This window comes from Danio rerio, chromosome 20 (genome assembly GCF_052040795.2).
Source record: "Danio rerio strain M-AB ecotype USA chromosome 20, GRCz13ab, whole genome shotgun sequence".
Lineage (NCBI taxonomy): Eukaryota > Metazoa > Chordata > Actinopteri > Cypriniformes > Danionidae > Danio > Danio rerio.
In genome coordinates this window covers 5,082,501-5,096,939 of record NC_141040.1, presented here as the reverse complement: position 1 = coordinate 5,096,939, position 14,439 = coordinate 5,082,501, and the positions used below count along the sequence as shown (strand labels likewise).

At 35.9% G+C, this 14,439-nt stretch overlaps 1 protein-coding gene across 27 annotated transcripts in view; it reads left to right on the top strand.

Annotated features, from left to right (window-relative positions):
- Positions 1 to 14,439, top strand: part of arid1b (AT-rich interaction domain 1B) — a 156,633-nt gene that overhangs the window by 90,052 nt on the left and 52,142 nt on the right. For all 27 annotated transcript variants that reach the window (XR_015517940.1, XR_015517942.1, XR_015517941.1 and 24 more), the window contains 3 exon segments: positions 31 to 274; positions 8,902 to 8,991; positions 11,488 to 11,658. Coding sequence is in view for 24 of the 27 variants with exons in the window: in XM_087297785.1 (XP_087153911.1) it covers positions 31 to 274; positions 8,902 to 8,991; positions 11,488 to 11,658 (505 nt within the window). In the remaining 3 variants the exon portion in view is untranslated.

Genomic DNA, 14,439 nt, shown 5'->3' with positions numbered 1-14,439 from the left:
TCTGGCTGTTCTTGTGTTTGTGTTCTTCAGGATCTCTCTGGCTCTATTGACGACCTCCCCACGGGAACAGAAGCAGGTCTCAGTTCAGCCGTCAGCGCTTCAGGCTCTACCAGCAGTCAAGGCGAGCAGAGTAACCCCGCTCAGTCCCCCTTCTCCCCCCACGCCTCACCCAGAGTTCCCAGCATGCGCAGCGGACCCTCGCCCTCCCCAGTTGGATCTCCTGTGGGTTCCAGCCAGTCCCGATCTGGGCCCATATCACCTGCCAGTGGGCCAGGTAAAAGATTATGTGCGAGATGTAATTTTTAAAGTATGTCATATTTTAAACTGTTGTTTGTACTTAGAAATTCAATATGTGCCTTTGTTTGAAGGATAAAACTCACTGGTGGTATATTGTTACAATTATTTTACAGAAGTTGCAAATTATTATTTCTTTTATTATTATTTTTTTGATTTCATGTGTAATTTCATGTGTTACTTGCCATTTTTTGTGATTATTTAAGACAATAAATTATCGTCATTATTTTGCCATAAATTCAAGGCTTTCTCAGTGTAGGGATATTTTTTAGGAATATGAATAACTAGTTTGCATTAAAGTTAGTACGTTTTACTGATTCAATTAGTAATGGTGATTTAATTTTGTTAAAGGTTCACGAAACCCTCACAGGGCTCGAAATTAACCTTTTTGCTTGGTAGCACCGGTGCTCCTAACTTAAAAAATGTAGGCGCATCAGCCAAAATTTAGTCGCACACACCAATTATGAGCACCGTTACTACAAGTTTTATACAAACAGATTTATTGTATTTGAAATCAACACTAATCAAGCTAACAAGAAAAAAAAATTAATATATATATGCAAGCGTGAGGAAAATATGTCTCAACGAAATCCCGTTATCACAAGAAAATAGATTTTTATAACATAAGTGTGTGACCAAAGCATACACGGAGCGCTCACCGGCCCTGCAAGCACTGCTTGACATGAATCTGTTAACGGTATATCTGTGCTGTTCTCACTAGTGCTGTCTGATATTGCACTGATGCTTTTGACATATACTGTACCTTATTATATGCATACGTCATGTTAATAGCAATACCGGTCTTTTCATGAGTAGCGATAATAGTTCACTCAGTGCAAGCCCGTATGCGATAGTGTACGTGGTGTAATTTGACATATAGCTGCCCCTTGCACGGCGGACAGCATCTGGCGATTATATGAAGGGTTAAACAGAAGCTCTCGTGCTAGATGTGAGAAACAGTTACCTGAAAACTTCATCTCACAGACTTTTCATAGCGGACTTGAAGCCAACGGAAGTCTTCTACCCTTGGAAAAGTGTAGATGGTGGATTAACATTCAGCACATGATCACTAGTAAGATGTGTCATTATTTATAACTTTGGATGCCATGGTTTCTAAAACTAAATCTGTCCGCGTTATCTTCATTCTCATCTTCAGCGCTTTAGTTTTCCGCGCGCGATAGTAGCTCTCCCTGTCATCCGATGCCAGAAGGCGCTGACTGAGTGATTGACAGCTGATATTAACCAATCATTCGCGTTCAGTGCTAGAGCAGTGGTGGGCCAATAAGAAGAGCGCGAAGGCGGGGCAGGCATTACGGACTTGGCTTTGTTTACTGCAGCAAGATGTTTTAAACAATTCCTGAGCGCTGCGTTTCGCGTTCCAAGTGCAGACTAAGAGCTTAGAGATGCATTCTGCGTGAATGTATCCCGAATCCACGCATGTAGTAAACATTTTGCAGTAAAAACTGGTCGCACACAACAATTTTAAGCACTTGCAGAAATGCTCCCAAATATATTTTAAGGTCGCATAGATAAAATTTCGGGCGCATATGCGACCAAAATGGTCGCAATTTGGAGCCCTGCCTCAAGTGTCAGGGTTCTGCCACTCTGGTCATGTAAATTCTTCTTTTGATGGCAGAGTCCGGACACTAGTCATGTCTAGTTCTGTCCTGTTGTGCTCGGCTCGAGTTTTCTTGGGTTGAGCACTTGTTTCTGTCATTGTGTGTGTCTCCGTGTGTGCGCGCACCTTCGTGGGTGTGCGCAGAGCGCGCACGCTCCCGCTTGATGCGGCCGCACGGGCTCTGCATGCCTCGGCGCGCTCTTGTACTCGTGTTTGTGTTTTCGTCTGTCTGCAGCGTGGTGTTTCATTCCCAGCGTCTCAATCTAGTTGGTTTCGGTTTTGGTCGGCGCTGGGATGAAGCATGCACGCTGCGTGAGTGAGCACAAGGTGAGTGAGTAACACTTTATAATAACTACACACTATAAATCATTTATTAAGCATTAGCAAATAGTGAATTCATTATCCGTTAAGCATTAACTCTACATTAATAAACGTTAATAAGCAGTTTATAACTGCAGCTACAAATGCTCTATTCTTGACTTATAACCACATTTAAAATGTGCTTAATAGTTGTATTTTCATACTTAGTAAATTATTTATTTTTAATTACTAAATTAAGTTTCGCATTATTTACAAACCAGTTGTATTTAAAAGTAGTTGAGGGTTATTAGGATCATTTAGAATGAGTTAGTAAATAATTAATAAACTATTGAAATTAACGTTTAATGTCTTATTATTCAGGCATATATTAATGGTTACTATGTATGTTAATAAATGCTTTATTAACTCAACTTCACCTAGTTTTGTGACCTAATCTAAAGTGAGGACTATTCATGCTTTATAAATCCTTTATAAATGGCAAATAAAGGCTCAGTTAAATTCTAAACAAGAAAAATAACATTATTCATTCTTATTCAATTAAAGATACACAAATGAAACTGTGCTTCAAATAAAAAATAAATCTTTGCAAACTGATCTAAAATAAAATCACTGTAGAGTTTAAGCATTACATTTTATTACATTGTTTAATTATTATATTGTTGTTTTATCCAGTTTTGTTGTATTTTGACACTCCTGTTCAAAATCTTCAGCAATGTTTAAACTTTACAGTAATTTTACATTTTAGAAAAGATTGCAAAGATTATAGTTCATTTGATTCTGAGCCTTTATTTGTCATTTATAAGGGATTTATAAAGCATAAATAGTCCTCACTTTAGATCAGGTCACAAAACTGCATGAAGTTGAGTTAATAAAACATTTATTAACATATTAGTTGGCTATTGGTATATGCCTAAATAATAAGACATATAAACGTTGATTTCAATAGTTTATTAATCATTTACTAACTCATTTTAAATGATCCTAAAAACCCTCAACTACTCTTAAATACAACTGGTTTGTAAATAATGCAATACTTAATTTAGTAATTAAAAATTTATCGTTTACTAAGTATGAAAATACAATTATTAAGCACATTTTAAATGTTGTTATAAGTCAAGAATAGAGCATTTGTAGCTGCAGTTATAAACTGCTTACTAACGTTTATTAATGTAGAGTTAATGCTTAACAGATAATGAATTCACTAGATGCTAATGCTTAATAAATGATTTATAGTGTGTAGTTATTATAAAGTGTTACCGGTGAGTGTTTTCATTCATCGTGTGCTCGTGTCTTGCGTTTGTCGTCAAAGCACGTGGCTATGTGTTTACATTGTGGTCACGTGCTTTTGTCGTGTGCTTCAGTGTTGTGCTTGTGTTGTCATGAACATGCGGTTAATGAGTTCTCTCATTGGCTGCATGTTCTTGTCCTGTTTTATGTGAGCGCATGTCTTGTCTCTGTCATGCGCTCTCACGTCTATTGTCTAGTCCCACCCTCCTTGTTAACTCATTATTAGTTTGTCATGTTCACCTGTTTGTGTCAATTTACTTTTGCTTTATAATCCCCTCATGTTTTCTGTCCTGTGCCAGTTCGTCGTCGATCTTTCCCTATCCTGCTGTGTCCAGTCCTGCCTTGCCTTACCTGCCCAGTCAAGTTTGTTTGTTTATTTGTTTTATTAGTGTTTTTCCCCCTCGAGGTTGTTTGTTTTGCCTTTTTGTTTTATTTGTACTTTTATATTAATAAAACACATTATTTCGTTGCAATTGAGTCCTCGCTCCTTTTCCCCTCACCCGTCCGTGACACAAGTACTTTTTTAGAGATGTTAACAGATTAGTGTGTGTTGAGCATCAGTTATGACAATGTTAGCACCTGGAAAACTGGGTAATTTTGAGCTTTTGTCAGCTAGTTTCATCTTCCAGGTTTAAAATGATTTTTGGGGCGGATCAAAATCGGCGACGTAGCGCAAAACTGCAAGTGCAAAGATGACGCGTCGGTTTCTCATTATTATTCATAGCGAAGTTTTCTTATCCTATGAGAAGAGCCGGCTTCTTAATTATTCATGAGTGCACGTGCTTTCTGAAGGCAAAGCAGACCGGCCAGTGCCAAGCTGTGAGTGTGAGATCCTACGTTGATGACTGGGTGAGATTCGTTGTTACGACCTCTTGATGTTAGACTAGGGATTGAAGTAAATAACAAAATACTGCCATAAAAGAGAATTTATTATACAAAAATCAAAGATAAAGAGAAAATAGTAATGATAAAGAAGAATAATATAGATAACAACAAATAACCAAGTAAATTAATTATATACAACTTATTATAACCAAAATAATCCAAAAACAATAAACCCTGCAGGGCAAGAGGACAAAGTGGCACTGAAAGAAAAGAAAATAACAAATCAAAAATTAAACTACCTCAGTATAATCCTTTAACCTAACTGAAAACAAAACAATCAAAGCAAGTCTTCAGCGTTTACACGCCCTAACTTACCCACTCTAAACTTAACCAAACCGAAAAATACAAAGCCAGCGCTCACTCCTAGTTTATTATATACAGTAATGCATCGTTCTTTAATTGTTTAGCTACGAGTTCATATGTTTGTTTGAGAAAACCCACCCCTAAATAGCAAATGTTTTCATTTTTTGTGATTGAAATCTATGTTACTTCACCAAAATGTAGAGATCAACATCCCATAATACAATTCACAACCATAAATAAACAGAAAACCCTTGTGAATACCATAACACAGATATATATATATATATATATATATATATATATATATATATATATATATATATATATTAATATTAATATATATATATATATATATATATATATATATATATATATATATATATATATATATATATATTACAGCTAATCAATATTCTTGAATAATCTGTTCTGTATATTCTGGTCTAAACATACGATTGTCGCGCATAACTCTCACGCAGCCATTAGCTTCAGTCATCACACGCCTCTGGTTTAGTCAGAGGTGTTTGAGCTCCACACAGCAGGGATCCGAACTGACTTTAAAACAAGTCGCTCTGTCATTAAAATAGTTTTGAAAGTCTGTTAGCAGTTTGGAGTCACTTTGACACAATTACTGTCCTGCTGCGAGCTGCATTGTTAGCCGGGCTTCTTTTTGATAGCCGGGGCAGCAGCGGAAAAGGCTTTGTGCAGCTGAAACTGCAGCTTTTTTTCTTCCCTTTTTCCATTCTGAATGTCACTAACAAGGTCCACAGGAGAGCGTTTACCCCGCTGCACACAAAACTGCCTCATCCCTACTGGGAGCCCCGACGGCCATTAGCCGCACACAGGGGTTGGTCCTGACATGTGATCTGTGTGCCATTACTGGAGAAGGAATATCTCTGCTTTTACAAACATACACTTTCTGTACATAAAGACACACACAGTTGCTCCCGGGAGAGAAACAATGAGCCTTAAACGCCTCCCACGGGACGCGTGGTTAGACGTTCATGCCCTCCAGGCTAATTTGTCTGATATTTATCGTCAAAACTAGCTTCCGCTTGAGACCATTAGCCGTGTTTGTGGTTTGCGCATGTGAACTAAGGAAATATCGTTTGTTTCTTTTTCTGTTTGTTTTTAAATATCAGTTTTGCCATCCAGGAAAATATTTACACATTATTGAAACAAGATAAAAGTGATTGTTATTAGTCACTTGCTGTTTATTCAAACAACGTATTTAAAGGGTCACAAAACACCAACGCACATTTTTTGAGCTGTTGACAGTCATATATGTGTCCCATGCTGCTATAAACACTATTAGTACACGTATATTTCACTAAAGAGTGAAAATTGGTTGTTTTTGCGTTATTTTAGATCATTTTTGAGTGCAATTTGTTAGTGATTTTCATTATTTTTATTAATTATAAGATAAGAAGGTATGTGTAACAATTATAGAAAATTTTATTATGTGTAAAAAAAAGCATCTGTTATTATGAACTTTGCATAAATAAAGTTATTCCACCCACAAGAGGAGCGATAATACAGATATTTTGCGCTTTAAACGATTCAATCGATGGATCTCTGACAGAGTTTGGGAAACTCATCACTACATAGTTTATTCAATACATTAATGCATCGTTCTTTAGTTGTTTAGCTACAAGTTAAAGAAAAAATCTACTTTTCAAGCTGTTTGGACATACATGTGTGTAAGTATAGTGTATATACTGTCATATTGGGGTGATATAAACACACCCAGTCCTTTTTTTTTTCAAATTTAACAACATAAAAACGGTGGACCAATTGGAGCGGTTTTTAGATCGACCGCAACTTTACGTAGGAGTGCGGTCCCCCCGCCCACCAATATTGATTGACAGCTGCGCGCATTACCATGTCTCCATAGTAATGCATAAATCACATCGACAAGACAGGATGAGCGCAAACCAACCGGGAATAGAAGGTCTGTTTAGTTTGCTAGGATCATTAATCATCATCAGACGTGACCAAGAGTGAGTTTTACAAGTTTAACATGTTTTAAAAGGTGTGCACGTGTGTAATACAAGTACAAGTACAGCCATTTACTTCAGATTCACTTCATCAGCACAGACGCTTGTTTCTTTCACTGTCTCTGTGTGTGTTTGTCTGCGCTATGTATGTGTGTGTGTGTGTGTGTGTGTGTGTGTGTCTGCGCTACGTGTCTCTGCTATGTGTGTGTGTGTGTCTGCGTGTCTATGCTATGTATGTGTGTGTGTGTGTGTGTGTGTGTGTTTGCGCTACGTGTCTGTGCTATGTGTGGGTGTCTGCGTGTCTACGCTATGTATGTTGGTGTGTGTGTCTGCACTACGTGTCTGTGCTATGTGTGTGTGTTTGTCTGCATGTGTGCGTGAACTCATTGTTGCAACTCCACAAAAAATGCATCAAATACTGATCGGTAAAGTTCTTATTGTAGTATTTCTCACAAACGTTACGTGAGATCTGCTTTCTGACACAGCCGAGGGCGGCGATTGAGGCATGTTGCTGACAGGCACGTGGGAACGGTGGGCGGGGATGACTCACCTTAAAGGCCCAGTGCAAAAAAACAGCAACAACCTTTTCCCAGCTATAATACAGACACTTCAAACAGCTGTAATAAATACTCTGATGGGTGTTTTGAGCTGAAACTTTACAGACACATTCTGGGGACACAAAAGACTTATAATAAATATGAAAAAAGGGGTAACCTATGTGCCCTTTAATGTTTGTTTGAGAAACCCATCCCTAAATGTTTTCATTTGTTGTGATTTAAATCTGTGTTACTTCATCAAAATGTTGACGTCATTACTCTTTAAAAATGAACATAAAGAACCCAATCAAATACCCGGCGCAATAAGGCGCAACATGTTTTTGGCGCGATTTGTTGCTATTTTCAGACCAGCGCAACAATAATTTTCATGTTTTGCACCACGTTGTTTAAAAAGCAAATCCTTTTGCGCCACTTTGTGGATTCATGGGTGTGCCGGTCTAAAAAGGAGCTGTGTTAATGAGCATTGTTGGCGTGTTGCTATTTTGAGAAACTGAAATAGACTAGTAAGCTGTTGACCAACTAGATACTGGGCTACTATTATTATTATTAGCAGTATTATTTATTATATGCATATTTTTAAGTTTGTTTTAATAAATGCAAGTTTAGATTTATTCACCTGTCGGGTTTTGGAGACCTACTGCATGCGTCATTATAAGAATAGGACGTGTGTTTGGATATAATTTTTTGAGCTCACTTTATTATTATTGTTCATTTATTCGTTTGCTGGAAATTAGAACTGGATTGAGAAATAGTTTTAAAACAAATCTTAGCACTTATCAAATGAATTAAAATATGTAGGCTAATGGATGTCTTCAGTGGAGTATGTAAAACACCCTTTCCTTACTTTACGAAAGTAAAGGAGTATAGAGTAAAAGTAAAGTAAAGAGAAAGTCGAGGCCGAATGGAGGAGGCTCATTCTTTATCCTCGCTGCAGATGGTCTGTTTAACAGATTTTTCGCTAGTGAAGTGTTCAGTTTTTCTATTTATAAAGTCCGCCATGTAAATAGCAAATGCGCCATGGTGCGACACAGCTGACTCTTAGAGGGAATGGGAGATGAGACTGATTGGTTTAATACACGTTATTCTCAAAACACACACATAACTCATTAAGAGAATAAGCACAGCCATGTAAGACCATGCGCCGGGCCACAAACCGTATTTTTCTGTTTTTAATATAGCAAAAGTTGATTCGGACACACCCTTTACGCTTTTGCGCCATGCACTTTAGACTTTGCGCCTAGATCGTTAAGAAAGAGCCCAAACATAGCATATTTCGTTACTTTACGCACTTTTGTTTTCTGCTAATTTACATAGGTATTTTTAATTTAAAATGTAGAAAGAATTGCTGAAAACACATAGCTACATTTAGAGAAGTGGTCTTATAATTTGTTATCCAAAGCTGTATTTATATAAATATACATACAGATCCCAAAAGCGCAGGACGTATAATTATAACAAAACTTCAATATGCATCGATGTAGATATTAATATAATTATCGGTTACTTTATAGTGATCATTCTTGTTCTGAATGCTCAACAGGACATAAAAAGAAGGAAATAATGAATTAAGGGTATATGGAGTGTACAGTAAAAGACTGTGGTTTTACGCACACATGCGCATTTCTTTCCGCACACACAGGCACACAGATGGCCCCTCAGACCCCAGGGAATGTTCCAGACGTGGGCTCCCATTCCACTCACAGTCAGTCGCCTATGTCTCAGGAGAGAGGTGAGCTGATTTCTTCTGCTAGCATTACCCCTCACAGTGCTTCTATTTACAGCTGTCAGGAAAAAGAGAGGTTTGTTCAACTCTTGACAGCTGTGTTTTTATTGGTTATTGTGTAGCGCTAAATTTGTTTATTAAACGGTAGCCTTTAATGATTTGTTTAATTCTTTAGCATTTTTCACGTGTTCATTAGGGATGCACGATATATCGGCAACCATATCAATATCGGCCAATAAATGCTATTTGTAATGTTGTCGTTATTAGTTCCATAACTAAATTAGGCCGATAAATTATGTATTATTTTTACATGCTTGCTGTCCACCATTTTTTTAAATGATTTTACCGAAATTTAGATTTTGGTTAATTTTCAGTGAATTGATTCATTGATTTATCAATTATTCTATATAAGTTCAGAAATGTTTGCTTTCTGTTTTTGCAATCATGCAAAAAGTGTATATTTATTGATTATTATATTGATTATTGGTCTTCAAATCTTTAATTAGCTGTTGGTCATTGTTATTGATCAAAAATTCCATATCGGTTATTATTATTGATCAAAAATTCTATACCGGTTATTACTATCAATCAAAAATTCTATATTGGTTATTATTATCAATCAAAAATTTTATGTTGGTTATTTTTATTCATCAAAAATTCTATATCGGTTATTATTATTGATCAAAAATTCTATATCGGTTATTATTGATCAAAAATTCTATATTAATTATTATTATCAATCAAAATTCTATATCATTAATATTATTGATAAAAAATCTATATCGGTTATTTTTATGGATCAAAAATTCCATATTGGTTATGATTATCGATCAAAAATTCTAGATTGGTTATTATTATCGATCAAAAATTCGATATTGGTTATTATTATTAGTCTAAAAATTATATCTGTTATCGTTATCAGTCATTAATACCATATAGGTTATTATTATTGAATAAAAATTTCATCATTATCAGTCCGAAATTCCACATTGATTATTATTATTGATAAAAATTTCTTATCGGTTATTGTTATCAGTCCAAAATTCAATATCGGTTATTGTTATCAGTCCAAAATTCAATATCGGTTATCGTTATCAGTCAAAGATTCAATATCGGTTATCGTTATCAGTCAAAAATTCCATTTTGGTCATTAATATCTGTGAAAAATTCCATTTCGGTTATTGCTATTAATCCAAAATTTCATGTTGGTTTTTATTATCGGTCAAAATTGTCATATCGGTTATAATTATCAGTTCAAAATTTCATGTTGGTTATTATCATCTGTGAAAAATTCCATTTCGGTTATTGTTATCAGTCAAAAATGTCATATTAATATTAATACTGTATATCATATAAAATGTTTCACAGTGATGTTAATGAGAAACACAAATGTGTGAATTTGAATAAAAGAATAGTTTTTTTCCCCTTAAGTCCAAAAATTCAGTCACAGACTTTTTTTACTTTTAATTAACTGATGAATGAGATTATATTTACTTTGGTTTAATAATTTCAAGTCAGTGACACAAACAAGGAATATCAGTTTATTATTTATGAAAAAATATTAAATTATGCCTATTGTTCCATAAATTGACAGTTGATGTTTTTTTTACGTAACCATTTATTGTCAACAACGTAAGTGTGCAAAAATTATATTATTATTATTATTATTATTATTATTAACGTTTTCAATTTCAGCTTTTCTTAACATACATTTTATATTTTCTTTATAAACAAAAAGAGTGTTGAAAACAGCCGTCACAAATTAAAAATGCCTTCTTTCATCTAAGTTGCTACATGAGTGGCTCAAATGATATCTACTATATCAGATATATACCATACTGTATATTCTAATCAGCGAAATTTATCAACATCACTAGTTTGAACCACAGTATAATACTTTTGGTTGTTTTACATTTTTGTTGTAAACAGTTTAAATATTAAATATTGCAAAGAAATATATATATATATATATATAAATATATATATATATATGTATATATATATATATATATATATATATATATATATATATATATATATATAACTACTTAAATGTTTATATATATTAACTACTTAAATGTATATATATATATATTAACTACTTAAATGTATATATATATATATATATTTACTACCTAAATGTATATATATTTAACTACTTAAATGTTCCCTTACATATTTTGGCAATTACAATCCTGTGTATTTATAAAAAAAAAAACCTTATCAGAAATTGTAAATAAATTATTAAAATATATTAATTTTTCCTCTACTGGTAAAACAGAAAACAGGAAGAATGTTAATGAAAATGAATGATACAGCATCTATTGTTTATTAGTATACATACTAATATACACTGTATATTAGTGACTCATACTGAAAAAATTTTTATAGTAAACATTTTAATTATGAATTTTATTGATAACTACAGTAATTTTCATTGTACACTGAAAATGTTTAATGTTATATTTGTAATCTTTCCCACTGTTGTAATTTCATTTATAGGATATGCATCAAACATGCAGCGCAATGCACCTGGTTCCCAGTTTGGAGGTCAGCAGCCTGGACCTTCTATGTCTCCACACTCCTGTCCGACTGGCCCTATGCACCACAGTGTGGGTTCCTATCAGATGGGCCCTTCTTACGGGCCTCAGAGTGGCCAGTATGGTCCTTCAGGTAACACACTCACATCGCCAGCTTTTTCAGCTTGCAAACATGTCAAAGTTTATATGAGAATTGTCCCTTTCTTAAAATATTTCCTTCAAGGGAACAGACTTACAGAATTGTCATTTTCTTGGTGCACTAATGCTCAGATTGTTGCGTTGTTGTTTCAGCTGTGTCTATGAAACAGAGCCCATTATCAGAGCTCAGCAGTGATTTATGTTATGGTGTAGCGCTGTAATAAATGAATAGCTGCTAAGCGTGCCTTTATAATGTCACGGCCTCCACTCTGCTTGATTGATAGTCCCTGTTGTCCTGTCCTCTCATTCAAATGACTGACAGCCGGCTCAGGACAACAGGGGTGCAATGTTGCGGACCTGACACTGACTGAGCTGTAGCGCCGTTCGGCCACAGAATTGTTTACACAGATTGATAGGATCCACAAAAAAAGATCGCCTGAGACATCGGGATAGAATCCAGCATCACTACAGCTATACACTGAACAAGCAGTATGGAAAATGAATGAATGCGGCGCATTACCTTATGTAAATTAGTTCTTATAATCAACTTTGAACAGCTTTATTTTGTTAAAGGGATAGTTCACCCAGAAATGAATTGTGTGGTGATTTACTCTACCTCCACATGTTCCAAAATGGGTTGAGGTTCTTTCTTGTGTTGAACACAAAGGAAGATATATTGACGAATGTGTTGAAAAACAGCCATCACCCAAATAAACTTTATGAGCATTTTGGAAAATCTCATTAAAAATGCCTTATGGAAACACCAAGATGCGCATCAATTTTGAGTACGATGAACTTTTTAGCTGATAATCAAAAACTACAAATAAGCAAATAAGCCGATAAGCAAATAAACTACAATGGAAACCCATATACAGTTCATCTGGAAAGTATTGATAGTGCGTTAGTCTTTATGCTACAGCCTTATTCCAAAATGGATTAAACATATTTATTTCCTCAAGATTTTTTTAAATTGTTGCAAATTTATTTAAAATAAAACACCTGAAAAATCAGATGTACATCAGTATTCACAGCCTTTGCTCAATATTTTGTTTGTCAGCGATTACAGCCTCAAGTCTTTTTGAACATGATGCCACAAGCTTGGCACACCTGTCTTTGAGAATTTGTGCCCATTCCTCTTTGCAACACCTCTCAAGCTCTATCAGGTTGGATGGGAAGCGAGGGTGTACAGCCATTTTCAGATCTCTCCAGAGATGTTCAATAGGATTTAGGTCTGGGCTCTGGCTGGGCCACTAAAGGACTTCACAGAGTTGTTGTGAAGCCACTCCATTGGTATTTTGGCGGTGTGCTTTGGTCCATTGTCCTGCTGGAAGATGAACCGTCGTCCCAGTCTGAGGTCAAGAGCACTCTGAAGCAGGTTTTCATGCAGGATGTCTCTGTACCTTGCTGCATTCATCTTTCCCTCTATCCTGATTAGTCTTCCAGTTCCTGCTGCTGAAAAACATCCTTACAGCATGATGCTGCCACCACCTTGCTTCACTGTAGGAATGGTATTAGCCTGGTGATGAGCGGTGCCTGCTTTTCTCCAAACTTAAAGCCAGGCATTCACTTCAAACAGTTCAGTTTGACTCTCATCAGACCAGAGAGTTTTGTTTCTTATGGTCTGAGAGTCCTTCAGATGGCTTTTGGCAAATTCCAGGCGTTGAGTGGCTTCTGTCTGGCCACTCTACCATACAGGCCTGATTGGTGGACTGCTGCACAGATGGTTGTCTTTCTGTAAGGTTCTCCACAGAAGAACACTGGAGCTCAGACAGAGTGACCATGGGGTTATTGATCACCTCCTTGACTAAGGCCTTTCTCCTCCGATCACTCAGCTTAGATGGCCGGCCAGCTCTAGGAAATGTCCTGGTGGTTCCAAACATCTTCCAGTTATAGATGATGGAGGCCGCTGTGCTCATTGGAACTTTCAGAGCAGCAGAAATGTTTCTGTGACCTTCCCCAGCCTTGTGCCTCGAGACAATCCAGTCTCGGAGGTCTACAGACAATTCCTTTGTCTTCATGCTTGGTTTGTGCTTTGACATGCACTGTCAACCCTGGGACCTTATATAGACAGGTGTATGCCTTTTCAAATCATGTCCAGTCAACTGAATTTACCACAGGTGAACTCAATTAAGCTGCTGAAACATCTCAAGAATGATCAGTGGAGACAGAATGTACCTGAGCTCAATTTAGAGCTTCAAAGGATGTGAATACTGATGTTCATGTGATCTTTCAGGTTTTTATTTTTAATACATTTACAACAATTTCAAAAACTCTTTTTTCACACTGTCATTATGGGGTATTGTGTGTAGAATTATGAGGACATAAATGAATTTAATCCATTTTTGAATAAGGCTGTAACATAAATAAATGTGGAAAAAGTGAAGCGCTGTGAATATTTTCCGCATGCACTGTACATAATAAATTCCAGCAAGGACATAAAAAAAAGTAATGCGATTTTGTTTTAACTGGTCATGTGATCACAAAAATGGGTGCAATTGAATAGCATTAATGGACAAACCAATGGATGGACTGCAATGTAAAACATCTGAAATGTTGTTTTGTACATTCTAAAATCCCTCAGCCAAAGTCTGTCATCAAAGTGGTTTAACAGTGCCTCAAAAAAGCCACCGCGCTTTCATTGCGTTTTGTTTTTGTCTTCTGAAGCCAAGTCATTTTTATATTAGTATATAATAGGGATGAAAGACCCATTGCCTTCTCCTAAAGGAACAAATTCTGTTTTTCTTTTTGATTTTTGGCGGCAGTTTATCAGCAAGTG